We start from the raw sequence: 27,181 nt of genomic DNA on the forward strand, positions 1-27,181 counted from the left end.
TATATAATAACGTATATTAGTTATTATGAGGATGATTATTTGGACTTTAAGAAGAAACAATGAGAATAAAATTGGAGATGGGATGAAGGAAGATTTTTTTCAGGGCATGCAGGTGAAACAAAGGATCAGAAATACAAAAATATGCACAGGAACCACTCACCAATTAGTTCCAAATGATGGTGGTCTTATCTCTTTTCATAGCCTCTAATTTCTTTTTCTTGCCTTATTGTCTTGGCTAGGACCTTCATCCAGTACAGTGTGGAGGGAAGTGGTACCCTTGACTCTTTTTTTTTTTCTCTTTTGAGATGGAGTTTCACTCTTGTTACCCAGGCTGGAATGCAATGGTGCCATCTCGGCTCACCACAACCTCCACCTCCTGGGTTCAAGCAATTCTCCTGCCTCAGCCTCCCGAGTACCTGGGACTACAGGCACACGCCACCATGCCCAGCTAATTTTTGTATTTTTAGTAGAGACGGGATTTCACCTTGTTGACCAGTATGGTCTCAATCTCTTGACCTCGTGATCCACCCGCCTCAGCTGCCCTTGATTCTTAAAAGGCATGCTTCGCCAGGCGCGGTGGCTCACGCCTGTAATCCCAGCACTTGGGGAGGCTGAGGCATGTGGATCACGAGGTCAAGAGATCGAGACCATCCTGGTCAATATGGTGAAATCCCGTCTCTACTAAAAATACAAAAAATTAGCTGGGCATGGTGGCGCGTGCCTGTAATCCCAGCTACTCAGGAGGCTGAGGCAGCAGAATTGCCTGAACCCAGGAGGTGGAGGTTGTGGTGAGCCTAGATCACGCCATTGCACTCCAGCCTGGGTAAGAAGAGCGAAACTCTGTCTCAAAAAAAAAAAAGTCATGCTTCTGATTTTTCATCATTTAAGACAAAAAACTCTTAGCAAATTAGGAATAAATAGGAACTCAGCCTGATAAAAGGTATTATCAAAGCTAACAGCAAGTCACACTTCCTGCTGAAAAGAGTTCAGCAAGATGGCTGCTTCAACATTAATATACAAAAGTTAATAATGCTTCTCTGTGCCAGCCACATCCACTTAGAAAATGCCATTTAAATGCATACATTAGAAAACAAGAATAACTGAAAATTGATGCCATTGAGGCTACAAACTAGCTGCATCCCAGAAGTTTTGATAAGTGATGCTGTCGTTGTCATTCATTAGGTTTGGGTTTTTAAAAATAGTTCAAAGGTTTTTTTTTTTTTAATCTTTCTTTTTGTTTTTAGCTTCTAAATTTATTGGATCATAAGAAAATTAGGCAATAAAGATATATTTTTGTTTTTGGTGTTTTGTTTGTTTATTTTTTGAGATGGGTCTCACTCTGTTGCCCAAGCAACAGATTATAGCTCACTGCAGGCTTGAACTCCTCGGTTCCAGCAATCTTCCTACCTTAGCCCCCTGAGTAGCTGAGACTACAGGGGGGTGCCACCACACCCTGCATTTTTTTTCTTAGTTTTTATAGAGACAGGGTCTCACTTTGTTGCCCAGGCTGGTTTTGAACTCCTGACCTCAAGCAATCCTCCTACCTCAGCCTCCCAAAGTGTGAGATTACAGGCATGAGCCCACACCTTGCAAGGTTATATATTTTTTGGTATTTGTTGAAGCAGTGACTTTATTGGATATCACGTCTTCCTCTGAAATAATAGTCAGACATTACTAAGCAGGGCTAGACAAACTGATCAACTGGGCAAAAGGGAGCCGAGAAACAGAGCCCTCCATAAATGGAAACTTGGTAAATGACAGTGGTGCATTACAGATCAGAGGGAAAAGCATAGCTACTTAGTAAATGGGGCTGATTCAACTGATTGTTTGTCCTTTTCTTATTATTTGTAAGAGCTGATTTTATACACACACCAATACCATATACTTATGCTTTCTTCATTCAGGAAGAAAAATAAGGCTTTTACCTTAGTTTACATTCTGGAAAGCTTTAGGTGCTAAAGGTAAAAAAACAACACTTCAAGACTTTTGAAAGACAATGTAGACTATGTTTAATATTTAAAACTTTCATGTAGAAAAAGGCTGCTTAAAGAAAGCATTAAAAAGCACAAACCATAAAAGAAAGTATTGATTAATTTCATTATATAAAAGTAAAAAATCTACCATACAACAAAAATAAATAAATAAAAAATAACTAGAAAATATGGCCAAGACAAGGAGAAGATATTTGGCATACACAGAATAAATAAGAGATTAATTCCCAGAATATAAAATCTTACAAATTAATAAAAAAAAGGAAAAACAACCCAGTAGAAACATAGGTAAGTGACATAAATTGGTATGCCACAGAAATGAAATTCAGGCTGGATATGGTCTGGGATTACAGGTATGGCTCACACCTATAATCTCAGTACTTTGGAAGACTGAGGTGGGAGGATTGCTTGGGGGGCCAGGAGTTCAAGACATGTTTGGGCAACATAGGGAGACTCTGTCTCTACAGATAATGATGATTAAAAAATAGCCAGGTGTGATGGTATGTGCTTGTGGTCTCAGCTACTCAGAAGGCTGAGGTGAGAGGATCTCCTAAGCCCAGGAGGTCGAGGCTGCAGTGAGTTATGATTACACCACTGCACTCCAGCCTGGGCAACAGAGCAAGACTATGCCTAAAACAAATTTAAAAAGCGAAACTTAAATGGTCAATGATATAAGAAAAATGCTCATAATTACTGGTAAACAGGAAAAGGTAAAATAAAACAAAATGAGATACAATATGACTCCCAGTTGGTAGGTAAAACAATCCTAAGTGCTGGCAAGAATGTCAACCCTTAAACCCTCATGCATTCCCAGTAAACATGTAAATTAGTTCAGCTTCTTCAGAGAATGATCAGGCCATATCTAGTAACAGTGCAGGAAGGGGTACAGACCCTTTGACCCAACAATTTTACTTCTAAGTATAACCCGAAGATATTCTAGCATATCCGCACACACACAAAACTGTATGAGAATGTTTGCTGCAGTGGTATGTGTAATAGAGAAGCAGAGAAATAAACTAAATGTCCATCAGTAGGGAAATGGTTAAATAGCTGTGGGTTGTTACACCATGGAATCTTATACAGTAGTTAAGAGGAGCTAGATCTCCAAGTATCAATATGAATAAAACTTGAAAACATAATGCTGGGTGAAAAAAGTAAGGTGCAGTATGAAATTTTTGTAAAATTTGGAACACAGATGAATAGTTTATATGGTTCATATGGTTAGACACCTGGCTGAAATAAAGCTATGCAAATGTAGAATATGTAAGAATACACAGCAGTCTCAGAATTGTAATTGAGGAAAGCAGGAGGAAGGAAGGAGACCAAAAACGTTTCTGCTGTATCTATAATATTTTGCTTCCTAAAAATAATTTAGAAGCAAAAATAGCAAAATTTTGTTATCGAATTTGAGTGGCGTTTTCCTGGGTGTTTGTTATTGTTCTCTCTCCTTTTCTGCATGTTTTTAGATGTTGAAGAAATGACATTAAAGGTAAAAATAAGGAAAGTCAGGTTGGAGACAGGTCAAGGAAGCCTTTGGGTGTTAGAGTGAAAAGCTGGGGTTTATTTTATAGATATTAGGGATCCATTGAAGGTTCTTGAATGGGAGGTCAAATGATCAGAGGCAAGCTGAAAGATGCTTAATTTGATATGGTATGTTTAATGGCTTTGAAAAGAGATTTTGGATGGAGGGTGCATGTTATTATACATATACACTTGTATACATATTAGTGGTGAAAGATAATGGGGGCTGGATCAGGGAGATTGATACAGGAATGGGGAAAAAAGAAAAGGAAAGATGGATGAATAGATGAGTGGGTTGATGGATGAATGAATGGATGGATGAGTGGTTGAGCAGGTTGATGGGTAGATGGATGGATGAAAGAAAGGATGTATGAGTGCATGGGTATGTTGATGGATAGATGGGTGGTTGGATAAATGGATGGGTGGGTGAATGTATGAGTGGATGGGTGAATGGGTGGAGAGGTGGATAGATGGGTGAAAACATAGGCAGAAACATTTTTGAAATGCCAGTGCAATCCTCATTTACATCCTGTCCGCAGATAATTCAAGTGAAATAGAAGATCAGTTTATAAAATGACAAGGAGGTTAAAGCAATGTCTCAAGTCAGTGATTCAGCAGTAATAAGTGATCAATAATGCTTTGAAACCAACAAATAAGCCTAACAACATCCATAGTCACCTTGAAGATAATGTAGAGAGGGAGAACGCAGCTCAAAACTGAGCAGCTTCATGTTTTCATGGATACTGGCTTTTCAGGAAGACAGCTCTGTCACTTCCCATGACATGCATACAGGCACTCACCTTACCCTCAGCCATAGCTCCTGATCTGTGAGTGACTCTTGGAGACAGAGAGAGAGAGAGAAAGAGAGAAAGATATATATATCTATCATATATATATATATATATTAGATATAATATACATAAAATATATACACACACATATATGTATATATATTGTATTTTATATATGCATATTATATATAAAATATATGCTTATATGTGTGATATATAGATATGGATATCATATCTACATCTATAGATACATATATTATATCTATCTATATATATCACACACATATGTATATATATTTTATATATAAAATGTATATATAAAATATCGACATCAGGGACACAGTCAAGAAAGATTACTCCTGAGTATGTGAGTATGTTCTGGGCTCAGAGATTCAGCTCAGCTTTCTACACCATCCCGTTACCTCGGTTTGGAAGCCAGGATGGGGCAGGATTGAGTCACAGATGACAGGAGATTCTGCAACATGGCACGGGCACTGTGTGTTATCTGACATTTATGATCTAAAGCAGAGCCTTGTAAATATCAATATGCTTTCTATACTAAGGCAGAAGAGTATTCATGTTTGAGAATTATTTTTCGATGTTTGGGGAAAGAAGACCTTAAAGGTGCTTGGAGTGCTAGCTTTCCCAATGGAGGCAACATGATGGAGAATATCACATTCACCAGCTCTATGGCCTTGGGCAAATTACTCACCCTTCTTAAGCCTCTGTGTTCTAATCTTCCCAATAGGTTCAACAATAGTGCCTTCCATGAAAAGCTAATCTTAGGCTTACATGAGATATTGTCACATAAAGCAGTTAACATTGTGCCTGGCACATGCTAAGAGATCAAGAAACAATAGCTATTATTGCTATTAGCAACAATGGTATGTATTATAAGTATATAGTAAGTAGTATTAATAGTAATTATACTAAATTATTACTAATAAGTATTACCATTGTTAATAATATTTAGTATTATCAATAGAGATCCAGAAAGTCCTACCCTGACCATGTCAGGTCACTTTTCATAACCATTCCAAGATATATACTTGGACTTCCTCAGGCCTATTATGTAAAGCAGTTCTGAAAGTGAAGCTTTCAGCATAAGCAGGGTCCCAAAATGAGGCCAGGAGTAATTGCAGGGAAAGGAATTGCTGGCCACGGTGCTAGACTCACTGCCTCCATGCCTGCCTGGGCTCCTGCATGTGCATGAGTGAGGCTCACCACTGCCAAGAATGTCCTAGTGGTTCCAGGGCCTTCCTGCTTCTTTGCAGTCTGATATCCGAGCCCTGGCAACAGTAGGAAGAGCTAAGGACTCGAATCTACATTCTTGAAAAATGAGTAGATGACAACATTTGGAGTTCAGCAACAGGAGGCATAAATTAGTGTGGGAAGGGAAGGAGAATAGGGTGGAGTCCAGGAGCAGGGAAAGGAAGAAAATGGGAGGCAGAGGGGAAGGATAACAAGGATTGGCATAGAGGGAGGGCAGGAATCCAGCTAAGGAGGATGTTTGGAGGCAGGGGTTGGCGCCAGGATGGAGAGCCGACAGCCCGGTTATTGGCAACCCAAGCCCTAGCTAGGAGTGGGAGTGAGCCGTTAGCTGTTGGAGCCGCTGTATTCAGGGGTATGCTGACCTTCCAGGACAGGCTGGAGAAGTCTGATCCTCCGAGACATGCCTTTTAAGCCTTTGCTTTGGAAATAAAAACACAATCCAATCACTTTGGGAGATAGCCTGTGCTTACATACATCATTTAAATAGGGAACATCAGTGGATCTCAAGTTTTGTGATTTGATGAGAAAACAAGCCGAAATGTGGAGAAGCAGTGGGTAGGATCTGGGCATCCAGAACTGAAGGAGACAAAGGATTTTGTTGTTGTTGTTGTTGAGTTGTGTTTGTTTCATACTGTTTTTAAATCCTGCAACTAGGAAAATCATGAAATGTCCCTAATAGTAACCCAGCATGAGACCATCTACTCAAGCAAAGGTGAGAAAAGAGAGCTAGGGGGGCTGGCTGAAGTAGGGTTTGATAAGACAGAAGAAGAGAGGCCCAGCAGGGGTAAATGAGAGTTAGCAAAGGCCACCTGTCTTACTCCTGCATTACAATTTTCTAAAAAAAATTGTTTAGGATGGTCTTATTGGGAGAAATAAAAGGGGGTATGTGTGTGTGCGTGTGTGTGTGTGAGAGGTCTTGTCCTTCAGACTCAATGTTTTAAGATGGTATTATTTTTTAGACACAGAGGGTGATACTAGCCCTGGAAATAACCCATCTTTGAGTTACTTTGAGGGAGATATACACATGCCCTTTAAAAACAGAGCTTTTCAGGCCAGGCACAGTGGCTCATGCCTGTAATCCCAGCACTTTGGGAGGCCGTGGAGGGTGGATCAGCTGAGATCAGGAGTTTGAGATCAGCCTGACCAACATGGAGAAACCCCGTCTCTACTGAAAATAACAAAAATGAGCCAGGTGTTGTGGTGCATGCCTATAATCTCAGCTACTTGGGAGGCTGAGGCAGGAGAATCACTTGAACCCGAGAAATGGAGGTTGCAGTGAGCCGAGATTGCACCACTGCACTCCAGCCTGGGTGACAGAGCGAGACTCTGTCTCAAAACAACAACAACAAAATAGAGCTTTTCGACTTTAACTCATAAAGTCATAGGACCTACTCTGAGGTTTTTTTGAGAGTTTTCCCTAAAAAGCGTGATGAACCCTGCATTGAAAACAAAATAAAATTATATAGGGCAAGATTTTCATGGCAAAGGAACTGATTTAATTCAGAGCTGTGTATGTAAAGAACTTTGTCAGCTAATTCCATGTTGACATGAATTAATGTTCGCTGGATTCTTTTTTGCAAAGAAATAAGAGTCAGAGGTGACCATCCTTTACTCCTCTCTAATGAGCCCATCCATAGGCATTTATAGAGTTCCTTTTGTATGCAGATCTTCATAATCAGCATTGTGGGAAACTCTCTGAAGCCAGAGTTCTGGTCTTCAGGGAGCGTGTGCTCGAATTAGTCCTTTTGCAGGAACTCTTTGAAAGCTGATGCTTGGTGGAGGGTTTTCAGAAGGCCATCTCACTCACTGGCCATTTTGGTATCTACAGACTGACATAAGCATGGATTACATCATTAGTGTTCTTTCAAATAAGCAAAAATGAAAATGTATGGGATCCTGTAAACTGATAAAATTCAGAGGTGAATTTTCTTTAGGCACCACTTAGATCTAGGGTCTGAAAGGTTCTGGCTATCTGCCACAGTGGGCACAGTGCTGCAGGCAGTACAAGATTCCTGATGACCCCTTTAGCAACCCCAGGGGGGAGATGATCTGAGGGTGGGGTTATGAGAAGGCTACTAGGGAAGATTTTTCATTGGCTTAGCCTGGAACATGTTTTTGTCTCTGATCTGATGACTGGAGGCAAGGAGTTGGAGCCTGGTCAGACCCTGCCCCCTGCCTGATGATCTTATGTCACCAGGCAAACAGGAGCCTGTTCCACCTACATCTCATCTTCTGTTAGCAGAAGAAGGAGGAAGGGAGAAGCAAGACGTAGTCATCATGGCTGGTTTATTCCTAGCAGAGCAGGTAGGCTAAAGACAACAAGATCTACCTGTAAGTTGGGGCAAGGCCCAGAGATGCAGATTTCTGCACAGGTGAGGAGAAAGTGCATTGGACAGGTAGGTGGTATCCAGAGGGCATGGCCTCCTTTGTACCTTCCTTGTGGTCTGGACTCATCTCCATTACAGCATTGCAATGACTTCTTTTCATTGTGTGTCTGCATCTTGAACTAGGTCGTAAGGAAGCAGATCATAGTAAGTTGCTATGAGTGCCAACTTTGGAGTCAGACCAATCAAAAAGCTGAATCTTGGCTCGGTCATTTTCTAGCTGTGCAAGCTTGGGCAAGTTTCTCAGCCTTTCTGAGTCTCCAGCCCTCCTTTATCTGTCAAGTGGGAATAATTATAGTAGTTACTATAAATATTTAAATTAGATAATACACGGGAGTGATTTTGGATAGTAGTCAACAAATGGGGCCAGGCACCGTGGCTTATATCTGTAATCCCAGCACTTTGGGACACTGAAGCTGGCAAATCACTTGAGCCCAGCCAGGAGTTCAAGACCATGCTGGGCAACATGGTGAAACCCCATCTCTACAAAATTAAAAATATTAGCCAGGCATGGTGGCATGTGCCGGTAGTTCCAGCTACTCGCAAGGCTGTGATGGGAGAATTACTTGAACCCAGAAGGTCAAGGCTGCAATGTTTGTACTACTCCACTCCAGCCTGGGTGACAGTGAGACCCTGTCTTAAAACAAAACAAATGGGAAGTGCTCCATAAATGCTAGAGCAGGGACAGTGTCTCATTCAGCTTTGTGTCATTAGTGCCTAGTTTATGCTGGTATATATGGGGTAGTCAAAATAAACACCTGTGTAAATGGAATCAAAGCAAGTGAAGCATGGACCACAGAAGGACAAGAGGCCACTCCTTTCCTGAGAGGCCCCACTACTGTCTGGTCATAAACTCAGATACTTCTGTGGGCTGTACGGGGCACATGGCTGGGTGGATGGAGAAGCTGGGCACTGTGGTTACCTGGACCAGCAGTAGCACAAGCCCGGACTGAAGGGGACACCATACTTGAAACAAGGGCTTGGCATTGCTGAATCTTCTAGCATTTCCAGAGACGCTGAAAATCAGGACTTCTGCAGGAAATTTCCTGAGTTTTCAACTCTGGGAAAGCATCCAGATGTCTGAAAGCACTGAATGGCCAAATAAAACACATCTGTAGGCCAGAGAAACTGCCACTTGGAAGCCTTGGTCTAAGGCAGTGTTTCTCAATCAGGGCAGAGAAGGGGGAGTTTTATCCTCCAGGGAACATTTGGCAATGTCTGGAGGTAATTTTGGCCCCCACACAGGTAGAGAATTCTACTGGCATCTCACGGGTGGCGGCCAGGGATGCTCCTAAACATCCTCCTATGCACAGGGCAGTCCTCACAACAGAGAATGCCTGGCCCTAAGGGAGCTGAACTGGCCTTAACCGAAGACAAAGAAGCAAAGGAACCAGGCAGGGCTGGGGTTCCCTGTGCTTCTGGTGGCTGACCCTTGAGGTTGGCCAGCCTCGTTTTACTGGCTTATTTGAACATCAAAGAGAGGGCTGTGCTCCGTCAACCCAGAGGAGCCACAGCCACCATGGCTGAACCCTCCTTGGCCCCATGTCACTGTTTTCCACCATCCACACACTCCCTGTGCATGAAGGAAGCAGCCTGTCACCCCTGACCCCTGCAGGCCTGAAAATAATGTGGAAAATGTGGGCAGTGAGAGCTAATACATTATCCCTTCGGTTCCTAAGGGCTGCGTGTGATGTCTGCTGGGGATCATAGGGTTTGGGCTTCCCATTCCTGGTGAAAAATTTGGTTTGAGTTCCTCATTCAGTAGTTTCTGGAACTGTAGTTGAGAATATTTCCCTTCTCAATCAACCTCAGCCAAAAAAAGAAAGCATGCCTTTGAGTCCTGCGCAATTGAGTATTTGCTGAGCACTTACTCTGTGGCCAGCCCAGGGCTTGATGCTGGGTGGTTGATGAGCAGGGAGGCCCCGGGCAGGTTCCCTTTGGCGGCTGACAGTCCTGGGGAGGAGACACAAAAACCTGATCTCCAGCCCCTCTCATTCAGCCCACCATCCATTCACTGGTGTCTTCATCTTCCTGAAGCACAACCTTGGTCATCTTAAACTTCTGCTCAGCAACCTGCACTGGCTCCCAGTCCTGCTCTGAAGGAAGCTCGCACTCTGTCTGCCTCTGTGATCTGGCCCAACCTCTGTCTCAGGCTTATCTCCTGCTCACCTGTTGCCGAGCTTCTCTCTTTATGAACCAGTCTTTCCAGCATCCCCAGTCTCCATGCTCCTCGCCTAGAAGGCTGTCTCTGGTCATTCATGCAAGCTAAGAAGGCCCTGGGAGTATCCCCTCAGTCCTCTTTATCACTTTATCTCATATCACATCATCCTTTACTCTCGCATGGCCCTGTCCGCCTCCTGCCTTAGAATTGTGTTCTTGACTCTACCCTACCAAACTGGGAGATTCTTAGGGGAAGAGTTACTAAAAAATTAGATTTTATATTTCCTTTTCTGAGCAACTTCCTAGCCTTGTCCTTGGCATCTTGTGGGTGTTGATTCACCCTGTACTGCTATTTCCCCGGGACTTCATCTGTGCCCCATATGGTGCTAGGTGCTGCCATATGTATTATCTCTTTTCATGCTCACAGGACTCCATGAGACCCATGACATCATCTCACGTTTACAGATGAGGAAACTAAGTCTTAGAGGAAATGTCACTTCATTCGTTCGTAGATTCATTCAGCAAACATATATACACATACACATGTACATATATATACACATATATACATATACATGTATCTATGTGTGTATACATACATACACATATGTCTATATGTGTGTACATATATATACACACATATATATATATACACCCACCTCACATACATACACATGTATTTTTGTTGTTGTTGTTTTTGAGACAGGGTCTCACTCTCTCACCCAGGCTGGAGTGCAATGGCCTGATCTCGGCTCACAACAACCTCTGTCTCCCAAGCTCAAGTTATTCTCCTGCCTCAGCCTCCTGAGTAGATGGGACTACAGGCATGCACCACTACCATGCCTGGCTGATTTTTGTATTTTTAGTAGAGATGGCATTTCACCATGTTGTCCAGGCTGGTCTTGAATTCCTGACCTGAAATGATCCACCACCTCAGGCTTCCAAAGTGTTGGGATTACAGACATGAGCCACGGCACCTGGCCAGTTTTTATTTTGTTTTGCTTTTTGAGACAGAATATCACTCTGTTACCCAGGCTGGAGTGCAGTGGCACAGTCTCAGCCCACTGCAACCCCTATTTACCAGGCTCAAGCTATCCTCCTACCTCAGCTTCCTGAGTCGCTGGGGCCACAGGTGTTTGCCACCACACCTGGCTAATTTTTTGCATGTTTGGTAGAGATGGGATTTCACCATGTTGCCCATGCTGGTCTCAAATCCTGGGTTCAGGTATCTGCCTGCCTCAGCCTCTCAAAGTGCTGGGATGACAGGCATGAGCCACTGTACCCAGCCAAGCAAACATATTTAATGAGCATTTAATATGTGGCAGGCTCTGTTGCATGCAGAAATGCAGGAATAGGGGAGTGAGATATTGCAGATTGGGTCCTTCAGGATGCAGACCCTGAGACATCTGAATTTAGCTTCTAGGAGAATGATGAGGGAATGTTCTTAGGATCAGCTACTTGGGAAGGCAGGTGAGGCAGCAGGGTGAGGTCAAGCTGTGATGCAGGCAGCCTTACTATAGGTCCTAGCCAGCCCAGTGGGGAGCTTTTTTAACACTTTTATTTTCAGTTCAGGGGTACATGTGCAGGATGCACAGATTTGTTGCATAGGTAAATGTGTGTCATAAGGGTTTGTTATACTGATTATTTTAATCATCCAGGTATTTAGCCTAGTATCCATTAGTTATATTTCCTGATTCTCTCCTTCTTCCCACCCTCCATCCTCTAGTCGGCCCCAGTGTGTGTTGTTCCCTTCTATGTGTCAATGTATTCTTATTATTTAGCACCCACGTGTAAGTAAGAACTTGTGGTATTTGGTTTTCTGTTACTGTGTTAGTTTGCTAAGGATAATGGCCTCCATCTTCATCCATATCCCTATATAGGACATGATCTCATTCTTTTTATGGCTGCATAGTATTCCTTGGTGTATATGTATCACATTTTCTTTTTCCAGTCTATCATTGATGGGTATTTGGGTTGATTCCATGTCTTTGCAATTGTAAATAGTGCTGCAGTGAACATACACATGGATGTGTCTTTATAATAGAACAATTTATATTCCTTTGGGTATATACCCAGTAATGGGATTGTTGGGTCAAATGGTATTTCTCACATTAGGTCTTTGAGGAATTGCCACTCTGTCTTCCACATGATTGAACTAACTTATACTCCCACCAACAGTGTACAAGCAGAGAGTTCTAAAGATGGAATAACCCTTCAGAGCTGTCTGAGGTGAGACAGAAAGAGGCCGACCTCTATGCCCCACAATGATCAGTCTTTGGGTAAGGGCCACACTCAGAAGGAGGTGTATACTGGTGTCATTTTGTGCTCCGAGGCCATCCCTGTACAGTGCTCTCAGCTGAGGGCTGTCTGCCTGCAGCACTCCCAGCAGATGGGAGATCTGAGCATTCACTGCCATAGAGAAAGTCTGTTTACCTTCATGGGGCTGACATTGAAGCAGGGGAAACAAACGATAAATGAATAAATAAGTAAACAAACAAGATCATTTACAAGTGCAGAGAAGACATAAAAGGGTGCTCATTTTACAGTTAGGAAAATTAAGATGCCAAGAGGTTGAATGACTGAAAGCCCTGCTTCCAAACCAGGTCTCTGTGGCCCCCAAAGTCACCCCCTCAGCTGCCCAACAGACCTGTACTAGCCATGTAAAGCCTCAAAGGTCAAGCTAAGGAGCTGGGGCTTGATGCTGTAGACAAAGAGGAGGATTTAGAGGAATAGAATAAGTCCATTTCCAGGAAATTTCACTGGCACAGGCCTGCAGAACAGACCGTTAGCGCAGAGAGACAAGAGCTAAGGATTTTGGTAAGAGGTGCCTCTTAGTAAAGTGATCTGGGTCTACAGTGGTGATGTGCTTGCTATGGGAACTGGTGGTGGAAAATGGGACCAAATCCCTTAGGATGCTTTTGGCTGCAAGTAACAGAAATCCAGCTGAAAGTGACTTAATCAATAAATACAGAAGTATAAGTCTGCTTTCTCTTTTGGTTCTTTTTTTTTTTAATTATTCTTTTTTTTAAATTTGTTTTATTTTTTCTTTTTTTCTATCTCTTTTGGTTCTAAGATCCCTACTGGTAGCAGCTGGACTACATGCATTTTTTTTTCCAGCACTCATGGAAGTCTTTCTTTTCCATCCAGTAAAGTCACAAACTCACCTCTGGACTAATAACACCTACCAGCATCTACCATCTTGAGTTGGGATGGCATCTAGTTTCCCTTGAAGAACTCTCCTGGAGGAATGAATTCCTAGGCAAATTCATGAATCTCTTAGGAAGTAGGAAGGGCAAGAATGGATACTGGGAGGTGGGGGAGGCCAGCTTCCCTGCTACTCAGAAGAAATAATTGGGCAGTTTGGAGACAGGACCCAGTTATGGATTGGATTGAGAAGGAGGAATTTTAAAAAGTACCAAATAGAACTCCTATGTATCCAGTTGACAAACCCAGGAAAATACTATCCCGTTGACCAAAACCGAAGGGATGGGGGAACAGTTCACCTTTGGATAATTTGAGTTTGATGTGATGAGGGGACATCTAGATCCTATCCGTTTTGCAGCAGCTAAAGACATAGGTCTTTGACCTTGGGCTCAAGGTCTCCTAGGCAGGACAGATCCCAGGAGAGAGGTCTGGGAGATGACAACATGGCTTCTGGTCACTAAGAAGTGGGAGCTGAAGTCAGGAGCATGTGGGGCCAAGAAGGCAAAGTTGGAGGGAATTCTGAAGACAAGACTCTTCCCAACAGAGCTGCCTCTAGGATGGGGTCACTGCCCACGTGCACAGTGACAGGACACAGGATGTTCACTGCATCAGTGTTTGAGATAATAAGACACTGAAGGTAATGTAAATATCAATCCCTAAGGAACTGGCTAAGTTAATTATGATATCTATGGTATCTATGATATATGGAATCCCAAGCAGCTGTGCAAAAAGGGGATGTAATAGTTACATAATGGAAAAAAATCTCTCAGAGGTATCATTAAGTGAAAGAAGCAAGATGCAAAGGAATGTATGATATGCTCCCATTTGTGTTAAGAGAGAACATATGATATGCAAATGTATACTTGTTTATTCATAGATTATTTCTAGAAAGTATCAGAAGAAATTTTTCATAGCCGTTGCCTCTGGAGTAGGAGGAGCCTTGGGAGACTTATTCTTTACATTTCACCTGCTGGCTATTAGAATTTCTTTAACCATGTGCCTTTATTACCTATGTAAAACGTTAAATCATAAAAATAAACGCGTAAGAAACAAGATCTTGAGTTTCAGAGATGTTTGGGAGTTTGAGGACCAAGAGGAGGCCACTGGAGGGTGTCAGAGAATCTGGAGTCAGCAGTGATGGGGTAAATGGCAGGGGGAGGGGTCACAGGGGAAACTGAGGCACTGATTGTTCACTTGAGAGAATCATGGAGAATAGGAGATGGGGGTAGCTAATTTGGTTCATAGAGTACCTGTACAGAAATCAGAGGACACTGCTGAAATTCCCCATTGGATGTACACAGAAAGTTCTGCACACCCTTTGCTGCAGTTTTGGACCTAGTCTCCTTTCTTTACCTCTCAGAGCTGGAAGGAGATCTAGACAGGTCTCTGGAATTGCCCCCAAGGTTTCTGCTGTCTGTTAAGAGGTATGGCACAAGCAGAGACCACCTTCAGAGGAGTGATTCTTGGCAAGCCAAGCCTGGAAGCTGAGAAAAAGGGCTGCAGGGGGTGAGGGGAAGGAGCCTGAGAAGGCATCATTATGATACTAAGCCTTCATGAACTACCACTAGGTTCAGGGGTTTCTCATCTCTGCAAGGGTGGGAGGAAGGCTGGTCTTTGCCTATCAGCAGCTGGTCCAGCTACGAGGCTGAGGGAGCTGGAAGGGAGAGCAGGATGCTGCAGCTGCTCAGGTAGCTGAGATCATGGCTCCTATCATCAGTATGGAAACTTAACATGATGGTCTAGGCAAACAGGGAGAGTGTCTTGGTTCTTTTAGGCAGCTATAACAATACAGTAGACTGGGTGACTTATAAACAACAGAAATATATTTCTCACAGTTCTGGAGGCTGGGAAGTCTAAGAGCAAGGCACTGACAGATTTGATGTCTGTTGAGAACTTGCTTCCTGATTCATAGAGGGTACCCTCTTGCTGTGTCTCCACTTGGTGGAAGAGGCAAGGTAGCTCTCTTGGGTCCTTTTTATAAGGGCACTGTATTAGTCTGTTCTTACATTGCTGTAAAGGAATACCTGAGGCTAGGTAATTTGTAAAGAAAAGGTTTAATTGGCTCATAGTTCTGCAGGCTGTACAGGAAGCATAGTGCAGGCTCCTGGTGAGGTCTCAGGAAGGTTCCAGTCATGATAGAAGGTGAAGGTGGAACAGGCATTTCACATGGCAGGAGTGGGAGCAACAGAGAGAGACTGGGAGGTGCAGGTGCCACACACTTCACACACTAAGGGGATGGCACTAAGCCATTCATGAGGGATCCACCCCCATGATCCAACATCTCCCACCAGGCTCCGCTCCAATGCTGGGAATTACATTTCAACATGAGATTTGGCAGGGACAGAGGTTCAAACCATCTCAGGCACTAATCCCATTCATGAGGGCTCCACCTTTATGACCTAATATCCTCCCAAAGACATCACCTCCTAATACCACCACGTTGGGGGTTAGGATTTCATAATATGAATTTTAGGGAGGACACAAACTTTAAGATTATAGCAGAGAATATTTATCAAAATAATAATCACAGCCATAAATTAAATAATTCTAGACTCTTCAAGCTGCATGGAACCTAAAGATAATTTTCTCATTGTTTTCTGAATTGTGTCCTTAAATATCTTGAAAGCCACTTCCTGGAAACAGGACTATGATCAATGAAACTACACACCACACCTCCTTCTTAGAAAGTCTCCATGCAAGGAAGAATATAAAAGGCACTGAGAAGTCCTGCAGTAAGAAAACTTGTCTATCTTTGTTCAACTAGCTTTTTCCCAAATTCATGTAGTCTTAGAAGCCCCTGTCCCCCTTTTTTAGCATAGCACCTTGCAATGATCTCCAGACCATGCTTTGGGAAGTGTTGTTTGAATTTATGCTTTTTATTTGATAGGTGTGGTAGCTAAGGCTCAAAAGGGGAAGTGATTCTCCAAGGCCACACAGCCAGTTGGTAAAACAGTGGAAATGAGAAGCCAGATCTCTTGCCTTGTGCCCTAGAGGGCTTTCTGCCAACCTGTACTGCTCCTGTCCCTCATTGGAACAGATACCTTGAAATGTGGATCTGCCACTATGTCAGGATCCAGGCAGTGGTAAGACAAGATTAGGTAGACCAGGGAACCAGCACAGGAGAGGCCTGAGCTGAAATTTGGAGTCAACCAAGGTTAGGGCATCAGTTGTAACCAGTGCTTGAAAGCTGGGAAGGCTATGTCCAAGTGGGTGCCAGCTGATGATTCTTATTCAAGGAAGACAAGCCTTCAGGAAACATCTTCTGGAGCAGTGGTTCCCAACCTTTTTGACACCAGGGACCAGTTTCGTGGAAGACAGTTTTTCCATGGACCAGGGTGGGGTGATGGTTTTGGGATGATTGAAGCACGTTACATTTATTGTGTATTGTATTTCTATATTTTTGCATTATAATATATAATGAAATAATTATGCAACTCACTGTAATGTAGAATCTCTGTGAGTCCTGAGCTTGTTTTCCTGCAACTAGGTGGTTTTATCTGGGGGTGATGGGAGATAGTGACAGATCATCCAGCATTAGATTCTCATAAGGAGCAGGCAACCTAGATTCCTCACATGTACACTTCACAGTACGGTTCAAGCACCTATGAGAATCTAATGATGCCACTGATCTGACAGGAGATGGAGCTCAGGTGGTAATGCCCGCTCACCCTCCACTCACCTCCTGCTGTATGGCCTGGTTCTTAATGGGCCACAGACTGATCTGTGGCCTGGAGGTTGGGGACTCATGTTTTGAAGGACCTGGTATGTTTCCTGGAGGACTTGAGAATTATTGTTAATCTCAAGAGGAATTGGGATGCCGGATCATTGTTTCTCAAACTGTGTTCTGTGGAACCCCACTCTCTAGCCATTAATGAGGATTGTGCAAGGAACTCAGACCCTGGGCATACCAGTTTAGGACACATAGAATTAAAGAAAATTTCTGTGGGGCTTCCCCACATCTTCAATATGCTACTGTCACTGTGAGTCACTGTGGTAGGGAAGTGATGTGGAGGGTTCCCCAACTCATATGACCAGGGAATCCCATCCGCAAGGAACCTCTCTCTGTGGGTTGGTTTCACGGGCATACGTTGAGGAATTCACATGTAGATCAATGAGGTTTATGCTGATTTCTGTACCCCTTCCAACCCTTTCTGTGTTGAAAAGAGATTGGTAAATGTAGCCAGCAAACTTCTCCTTTTCTGACATTTGTTCTTCCATATTCCAGAGCAAGGAGATTGGCCTGCAGATGCATGAGGAGCTCCTGAAGGTGACCAATGAGCTCTACACAGTAAGTTCTGCCCAGGCTCGCCACTATTTTGGGATTGGGTCTCCTGTCTTCATCACTGGAGCTGAAGGGAGGAGAAACAGAGGTCTGGAATGACCCCAAGCCATTTTTTGTTGAATTTTATGCTGAGTGACAGTGGCTCATCATGTCAGGATGTAATAACTCATAGCCCCAGCTTCTAATTCTGTACATTTGGGGCAGGGCCTGGGCATGTCTAGGGTTTTGAAGTCAGGCACCATAGGCTTGAGCGGAGGCCCTTCCTTACTGACTGTGGGACCATAAGCAGTTGGGCAGTTTGTCTGGGTCTTCAGTTTCCACATCTGCAAAATGCAGCACGGTTCCAAAGATCATGTGAGGTGATAGGGTGAGCCTGCCTTGCCATCTGCAAGGCATAATTTCAGAACATCACAGTGTGGCCCAGAGCTGACCCAGTTAGTCAACATCTAACTGTGCTTGAGATGAGTTTTAGAATTCAAGAAGGTGAGTGAGTGGGGGCACAAACACATGAGGTGATGATGCAGGGACTTTCAGACTGTGCTTTGGGGAGGAGTTTGGTGAGCCCCATGGAGAGGTATGGGAGAGGGGTGGGTAGACCCAGCAGGTAGAGCTCCAGGCCCCTTCCCCCACCCCCAATCAGAACAGTGGAGAATGGTTATGTTTTAAATAGATATGTGCCCTATATAGCTTTTCATGAAAAGTGTGTCTGTATGTTGGGGAGAGTCTTTTGCTAAAATTATATTTGAAAATCCCTGGTATGAGGGGAAAGAACAGCAGGCTGTGAGAAGCCCCTTCTGTTCGGTCTTGTTATCTTCCTTTGTTTATATCCTGTGTGGCCAGTACGTGGTAAATTCCTCAGAGGCACTGAGAGTCTTTGTGGGAGGGTCTAGACCTCAGGTCAGAAAGCCTGCCTCAGATTGCAGCAAGCTGGGCCTCAGTCTCCCAATCAGTAAAATGGGGGTGAAAGTTCTTAAATAAAAGTTGAAACTTTAAATTCTGTTATTCCAAATTAAGGAGCAAAACTTGAGCTGTGGATAGTTTTTAGTTGGGACATTCTTAGCGTAAAGGAAGAATTGCTACTTGAGAATACATATTGCTCTCCATCAGCTGGTCACTGGAGGGCAGAACAGCCTACTGGGCTAAAGCACAGATTCTGAAGCCAGAGATCTGGGTTTGAATCCAGGTGTTAAGTAGAAATACTAGTACCTACTTAGTGCACATCCTTGTGAGAATTAAAGGAGATCCTATATGCAGTGCATGCTTAGAAAAAAGAGGAAAAAAAAGCACTCTGTATCAGAAGTTCTGAGTGTCACTGTCATCCTCGTCACCGTCATTTGCTCCTCCTTGATGGGTGTGAAATAGGCTGTTGTACATATTCATGTGGGGGAAGGGTGGTGATAAATAATGCAAGCCTGGCAACCGATTGGGATTGTCCTGTTAAGAATTCTGCAGTGGGTTTGGCCAGACCAGGTGTTCTGCAGTCTAGGTCCTTTTTAAGTTCCTCGGGCTCCACTTTGAGTGGGTCACTTTCCTCCATACTGTCAAAACAGCTTAGCCCCAGGCATCCCCACCTAGGTCTCTAACTTTTGCTGTGACCTCCAGCCAGGCTCCTCTTCTTGGTGCTCTCTATTTACACCAAATACCTTCCCCCTCTGCTGCTTTTCCCCTGCAGTCCCCACTGTCCATACCTACCTGTTTGTGTCATGCTCATTTCTGAAACTTAGACCAAACCCTACCACCTTCAGAATGTTGTCATCTCTGAGCTTCAAGTTCCTATGGCAGATTTACCAAAATCTCTTGTATCTTCATTGTCTATATCCTATCTCCCTGTTGGAGTGTAAACTCCCTAAGAGTCAGGTCTTGGCTGAGAAACACTGCATGAAAGACCCAAAGAGTCCATTTGAACCCACCTGTGTGGCCTTGGGCAAATCCCTTCACTTGTCAGTTTCATCTGTGACAAGGGGGCTGCTCATCCTGCCAGTTTGTATACTGGACAAGGCCAGGTGGTGGTCAGAGGTCAGGAGGATAGTGACATCTCTCTGTGTCCTTCAAGTTCCCAGTGCCTAGCACAGTGGCCTGAATCCAGCAGGCGCTCCATGCACATCTCTCTGTGCTGGCTGCGGGGCAGGATGGCTGGATGGAAATGCCACTGGCATCGGAGACACAGGCCAGGCAGGCTGACTGGGGTCCCAGCAGGATGAGCCATGCTATGCCATTTCTACAGCAGCCTGGTGAGGGGGCGTCAGGAGCTGGTGGAGGAGGAAGGGCCCCCAGCTCTCTCCTTTGGCTGCATGTGGAAGAGTGAGATCCTCATGGTGCCAGCACACCCCCCGTGAGGATCATTTGTTGACTGTACACTGAGTCTTCAGTAGTTATTCAGAAACTCAGTTAAATTCAAGCATTTGGGGCCACATGCTGTGGGCCCAGAGCTGCAGGAGGGCACAGTGGGGGATCATGAACATTTCAGTTTGTCTCTGTCAGAGTCTTGTACATCCTTGGTGCTTCCAGCGAGCTCAGTGAAGCAAAGGAGGGAGGAGGGAAGGATGAATACATGAAAGAAAATGGTCTTACTCCTAAGGAGTTTGGTATCTGGGCAGAGAGATAGGAGCAGTGTATAAAATGTTGATATAACACGAGACAGAGCTTAGTATGTGCTGGACATATGGGCTCGCAGGGGAGGTACCTCTGGGCTTGGCTGTGTAGCTTGCCTGAAAGCTCTGTACCCCCACAGTATTCCCAGAGCACCTGGCCAGCCGTCCACACACATAGGAGGAGATGGATCTGTATTAACTGAAGGAGATGCACGTGTGTGAGAGATGGATCGAGAGGAGGAAGGAGGGAGGGAGAACAAGAAGGAAGAAGATTCAGAAAAGTGGGTTACCATGTTCCAGGGTGAGCTTTGAGCCTGGTACTTTTGGATGGGCAGGAATTAAAGAAGCAGAGGGAATGAGAGGAAGAGGGAGGGAGTTTTCAGCAGGGAAGGCAGCATAGGATCACAGCAGTGCACACTGATCACGACAGATCTGGATTTGAATTCCTGCTGTACCCCACTTACCAGCTTGGCCTAAGTCAATTAACCTCATTGGCCCTCCTCTTTGTTGCCAAAACAGGGATGATCCTAACATCTGTAGCCATTCGGTGAGTGTTTGTGATGCATCTCACTCTGTATTAGGTACTTTATATATAATATGTAGTTAACGTTCTTATATTTTTACAAATAAAGAAATGGTGGCACAGAGAAGCAAGTGACTCACTTAAAGCCTTTGTATCAGTTATCAGTTGCTGCATAACAAACTATCTCGAAACTCAGTGACTTAGAACAACCATTTTCTGTGCTCATGATTCTGTGGGTCAGCAATTCAGGCAGAGGGTTCAACTGGGGCCACTCACATGGCTACAGTCTTTTGGTCAATTAAAAAAGGAAAAAGAGCCCAAAGTGAGCAAACCTCAATGTGCAAGCACTTTTCAAGCGTCTACTTGTGTCATATTTGCTAATATCCCCTTGGCCAAAGCAAATTACACAGCCAAGTCCAGAGTTATGGGCTAGAAAAGCAAGCTCCCCTCTCCCTGCAAAGTCACAGTGCAAAGGGCCATGCTCACAGCCATGCCAGTAATGATCACAGTCCTCTTTGCAAACAGTTCACTCTGGCCACCCAGATGCTAACGGCACTATGTGCCCCACATTCATGCTTCATTGCTAGGGATTTCTTTTGAGAACTTTCTAGTTACCATGCCTGGTTATACAAGCCTACATAGTCCCCCTCCTCCCTCGGTCCCAGGGTCATTTCCACAGTCACTGAGGAGCAAATAATGCAGAGAAAGGATTTTCCAGTAAGCCCTGCTTTTTTTCTTCTTAAAGTTCTGTAAGGGAGGTGCTGGTGGTCTGTTCAGAGGGTCCTATAAAGTGTAATGATGGTGAAGATAAATGCTAAAGGCCACCCATCACCTGCTGTAGAGAAAAGGCTTCTCTCTATATGGGGCTAGGAAGGATGCAGAGGAGACTGCAAGGCTGGGTATTTTGTTTATTCATTCATTCATTCATTCATTCATTCACTCACTCACTCACTCAATCAGCCTTCCCTCTGCCCAGTCCTTATCACCTTGAGGTGCCCTCCCCTCTAAAGCATGCTAGCATGGGTGCTTGTGCACGTGCACACACACACACACACACACACACACACGTGCATACATGCACATGCAATTTGACGTGCACCACGCACTAGCATGTATGCACATTGACCCATGCATGTGTATACACATATATGCAAGCATGCACACACATATATCCCACTCCACTTCTTTTTCCTTGAACTCCCATCAGCCCAACACAATACAGCCCTTGTTCATGTATTGGCCTGGGAGAAAAAAAGGGTAGAGGTACAGAATGTGGACCAGTATGGCAATCCTTCTAGAAGAGGCAAATCAAAACAAAACAACTAACATGCTATAAACCCAACTGTGTATTCACTGGCTAAAAATGTGTTGAGTTTCAATATACCCCTAGATTATGAAAAGCATGTGTGTCAGTAAGCAGTGAACATCCAGCATCCCCCCCACCTATCTCTTCCTCTGTGTTCAGCAGCTCTGCTCCAAGCTGTGGGTGGGCCTTCCAAGCCCAGGTCTGCAGGAGAGGCCCAGTGACTTTGCTCTTTGCCATGTGGGGAGGGCCTGAGGAGTGTCTATTCATGCCCATCAGCAGTTGGTGACAGGTGAACCCTAACTGGAGCCATAGAATCACTCTACCTTTTACTTGTTCAAGCTGTGATTGATTGTATGCGGGCTCAGGGATGTGACATAAACTCTGGGACAACAGGCAAATTTTGGCAAAGGTGTCTCCCGCCTCATGACTGTCTTCAGAGATAGGGGTGGTGGAGGGAGCTGAGACTGGGAGCCTGGGTTCTGGTCCCAGCTCCACCCTGGGCTCACTGAGTGTCTTTCTAGGATGACATTCAGGTACAGCCCCACAGCTTCACCCTAACATTGGGCCATCTGTCATTTACTTAATATTTTTCTTTAAGTTGACCTGTCCTCCCTTTTTAAACTCTCCCAGTGTTAATTAGTGGAAAGTGGCCCTATGGGCTGGGAGAGCACAGGTTTTAGAGTCAGCTGAGCCTGACTTGAAGTCCCTGCCACATAGACCCTCCCAGCCCAGTCCCTCCCTGCAACATAGGGCTGCTGCCAGCTCATCTGTCTGGATGATCCTGGGAAGAGTGATTGGCATAGAGTATAGCCCAGTGCCTGGCAAACTTGAGTGCTGAGTCATTGTGTCTTTTATGAAAGAATGAGACACAAATATTTTTCCTGTGTAGTTCAGAACCTTTCTTCTCTATTCCCTGTCGCCACTGGGTCAGCCAGAGCCCTAAGAATGTTTTGCTGGAAAACGTGCAACTACCTCCTCCTTCATTTCCCATCCTCCAGGCCTGCTCTCCGTGATGCTGGTTCCATACATGAGCTGGATGGCTTTCCTTTTAAAAAAGATTGTTTAATATTTAAATTTAGAAATAGAAGATATAAACACTTGGTTAAAAATATAAATAATTAAAAATAAAATAAATTAATAAGAAGCATGCCTCCTGACTTCCTCCATCCCCGTATAACCTTGGTTACTGGGTTACTAGTGTCCAGTTTAGCCATGTCTCCTTCCAGAGATCTTTTATCATCAATCAGCACATGTGTTTGGGCATGTCCCACACATTCCTGTTTTACGCAAGTGGTGACAACTGTACTTACCATTCTGCATCTTGCTTTGCTTTGTAGTTATATTTTGGAGATTGTTTCATCTCATGAATAACTAGAGCCTCCATTCATGTACAGTGCTTATTGTAGGCCAGGGGCTGGTCTAAATGCTTTACATGTACTGATCCATTTCCTCCTCACCATAACCGTTTGAGGTAGGTGGTGTTATTACCACTTCCATCTTAGGGATGAGAGATCTGAGGCACAGAGAGCCCAGGTGGCCAGCTCAGGGTCGCCAGGAGAGGGAGCAGCAGAGCCTGCTCCAGACTTCAAGGGCTTAAGCACTCCCCTACACTAGTGATATAAATACATTAAACTATTTATATGACTATATAGAAGCTACTTATCTGGGCTGGGCTTGGCTTTGCCTGTAATCCTGGTACTTTGGGAGGCTAAGGTAGACAGATCACTTGAGCCTAGGAGTTTGAGACCAGCCTGGGCAAAACAGCAAAACCCTGTCTCTACAAAAAATTAGCAAGGCATGTTGGCGGGTACCTGTAGTCCCAGCTACCCTGAGCCTGGGAGGTGGAGACTCCAGTGGGCTGTGATTGCACCACTGCACTCCAGCCTGGGTGACAGAGCAAGACTGTCTCAAACAAACTTAAAATTTAAAGTTAAAAAATAAACTACGAATCTGCATTTACTGTGGAAGGAAATGATATTTCACATTAACAGATGAAACACAGTTTGGTATAAATAGAAGCATTCTGTGAGTTAAGTGAAAATCAAGCAGTGTTGTACATTCAAGCTTGTGCCTGCCAGAGCAGCAGGCGAGAAGCTTTGAAGATGTGTGGACACCAACTGGTTTTTCCTCCTAATGTAATCAGAAGGATCCTCAGAGAGCTGAAAGGGGTTAATAACAGTAAATTAAACAATGCAAGCAGGTACACCTAGAGAAGCATATCTCCTGATGCCTCCTCCATCCCCATATCACCTCCGTTACTAGGTTACTAGTGTCCACTTTAGCAGTGTTTCCTTCCCATGACGCTGAAAGTCACCTTGCTAACACAAGTGGAAATGGTGACCCAGTGCCAGATAGTGGGGCTCTGGTACTTGGTTTACCCCATCTGTGGAATGAAGGTGTGGAGTTTGAGGAATATGGAGGCTCCTGCCAGGCTTTGATCATGCCACTGTGTCCTGGAAGTGAGACCAGGGGCTGCCTGGCTCAGACTCAGGGCAAGGCAGCTTTGTGGTTTGTCACAGCCTGCCAGCTAGGATGTGTGCAGTGTGTCGTCCAGGGATGGAACTGGTCCTAAGCAGAATGGAAGAGGTTTCCCTCTAGGTAACCTTCCCCTCTCTTTCCGCTGTCCTGCCCAGACACCCATTCACTGAGAATACATATATTGATCATCAGCACGTCCAGACCATGAAATGTGGCTACACGCTATGACAGATGTCTTAGTGGGGACACGACAGTGTGAGGGAACATGGAAGAGAGGGTGATGAAATCTGAGTACCAGGAAGGCGCCAGAGAAGAGATGGTATCTGATCGACAGTGGACGGTTCCTGGATGCCTTGAGGGACAGAAGGGGCAGCACTTAGAGCAGTGGGAAACAGCAGCCAGGATGTGGGAGGAAGACTCTGCCCAGTTAACACTGCTCCTGAGTCACTGCACTGAGCCTGGCTGCTTGGGATCAGGACTGATAGATGGGTAGTTGGGGAGGCTGGAAGGGAAGGATCTGCCTTTTGGGATTCATTTAGTGGCAAGGGACTAGAATCCAGTGCAAACTGGCTTAAGTAAAAATGACACTCTATTGAATCATGTGAACATGTAGCTCAGGTCTAGCTGGATCCAGTGGCTCACACACTGATTTAATTGTCTGTCTCACCAATATATCAGGTACTCTGTGAGGCCAGAGACCCTATCTGTCTTCTATACTGTATTTTGACTATAGTGTACTTGGTATAGACACATAAATAAATATTTAATAATTGAAGGTGTAGCTGTTCTCCCCACCTATGTACTCACTAGATCAAAGGCAGTAGAACTACACTTCTCCCATTTTACCCTTTTCCCTCCTTCCCTCTTTTCCTACCTTCCTTCCCCACTCTTTCCAGTCCACCCATCCATCTACCCGTCCATCCATCCATCCATCCATCCATCCATCCATCCATCCATCCATCTATCCATCCACACACCCACCCATGCACCCACCCATCCACCCCCCCATCCACCTACCCACCTATCCATCCATCCACACACCCACCCACCCACCCAGCCATCCACCCGTCCGTCCATCCATCCATCCATCCATCCATCCATCCATCCATCCATCCATCTACCCACTCACCCACCCATCCATCCATCTACCCGCCCACCCACCCATCCATCCATCTACCCGCCCACCCACCCATCCATCCATCTACCCGGCCACCCACCCACCTACCCACCCATCCATCCATCCACCCATCCATCCATCCATCCATCCATCCATCCACCCACCCATCCATCCACCCACCCACCCACCCATCCATCCATCTATCCATCCATCTATCCATCCGCCCAGCCACCCACCCAGCCACCTTTGGGAATCAGACTGTCTGCCACTTGGTTGGTTTTTCTCTGTGTGGACTTCATGATCTGGCTGGCTTCTTCCATGTGTTGACAAAGATGGTTCCTAGCACCACAAGTTCTCCTCCAATCAGCCTCTCCCCATCTTCCAGCGGAAAGAGAACACTCCCTTCCCAGTGTTTCCAGCAAAGCCCCAGGGTGGCATCTAATTTGCTTGGCTGAATTCCGTATGGCCAGATGAACATAATGTTTATGGATTGTCCAGGCTGCGGTCTCATGCCTGCTCTAGGATTGCAGGGTGATGTCAGCTTCCCATGAACCAAATGTACTGAGCATAGTGGAGGGGAATTTGGGGGATTTCCTCAAAGTAAAATTAGGGGGCTGTTCCCAAAGAAGGAAGACTGGGTGAGTCTGGGCAGAGAAAAACAACAGATGTCCACTGAGGGGGAGTTGCTGGGAAAGGAAGAGGAAGTGGTTCCATTGGCTGGTGCTGAGACACACCTGATGCTCCTCCACCTATCAGAGGCTCCTCAGTCCTGTTTGCCTCCTGCTCTCCTGGGCTAATGCTCACTCTGCTCCCTTTGTCTGGGGCACTCCATCCCCACCCCAAGCCCTGTTCGTCCTGCTAACAGCTGCTCTTCCTGCAATGTTCAGTTTAGATGTCACTTCCTCCAGGAAGCCTTCCTGTAATGCCTGTACTCCTTTCAGCATTGCACTTATCATACCATGTGATCATCACTAGTATAATTGCTTGTGTCTCTACTACAGTATGGATCCAATGAGGACAGTGACCCTGCATGTCTTCTACACTGTAGTATTGCCTAGTATAGTACCTGGCACATAATGAACTGCTCAATAAGTATTTAATGATAGATGGTGCAGCTATCTCCCTACTCCCAAGTATGCTCAGCAGAACAAAGGCAATGGAACTGTACCTCCCTTATTTTACCCTCCCTCCCTGCCTTCTGCTTGTCCTTTCTCCCTTTCATCCACTCTCCCATCTACCTATTCATCCCTGCATTTATCTACCCACCCACCCATCTGTTCATCTGTCCATCCATCTACCCATCCATTCGGCCATATTCATCGACCCATTGATCTTTTGATCTGTTGGTCCAGCCGTCCAAGCCAAACATTCATTCATGCAAATATATATTGATATTTGCTGGATACCAGGCTCTGCTCTGGCACAGAGCATACAATCAATAACAAGATCCTGGCCTTAGGACTTTGCGTCTCTTTTTTTTCAAGGTCTTTGTCATGCACTGGCCTAGGGTTTCACCCATATACAAATGTTGGCGGCAAAGAGCCACTGTGCCCAGGGACAG

General features: G+C 44.8%; 1 protein-coding gene across 3 annotated transcripts in view; it reads left to right on the forward strand.

The window, feature by feature from the left end:
• The window catches only part of SRGAP3 (SLIT-ROBO Rho GTPase activating protein 3), a 260,739-nt gene that overhangs the window by 152,300 nt on the left and 81,258 nt on the right, over positions 1-27,181 (forward strand). For all 3 annotated transcript variants that reach the window (XM_003927107.4, XM_003927108.4, XM_010337846.3), the window contains exon 4: positions 17,549-17,611. In XM_003927107.4, the coding sequence (XP_003927156.1) occupies positions 17,549-17,611 (63 nt within the window). The remainder of the gene's footprint in view (positions 1-17,548; positions 17,612-27,181) is intronic.

The sequence above is a fragment of the Saimiri boliviensis genome, chromosome 8, assembly GCF_048565385.1.
Source record: "Saimiri boliviensis isolate mSaiBol1 chromosome 8, mSaiBol1.pri, whole genome shotgun sequence".
In the NCBI taxonomy this organism is placed as follows: Eukaryota; Metazoa; Chordata; class Mammalia; order Primates; family Cebidae; genus Saimiri; species Saimiri boliviensis.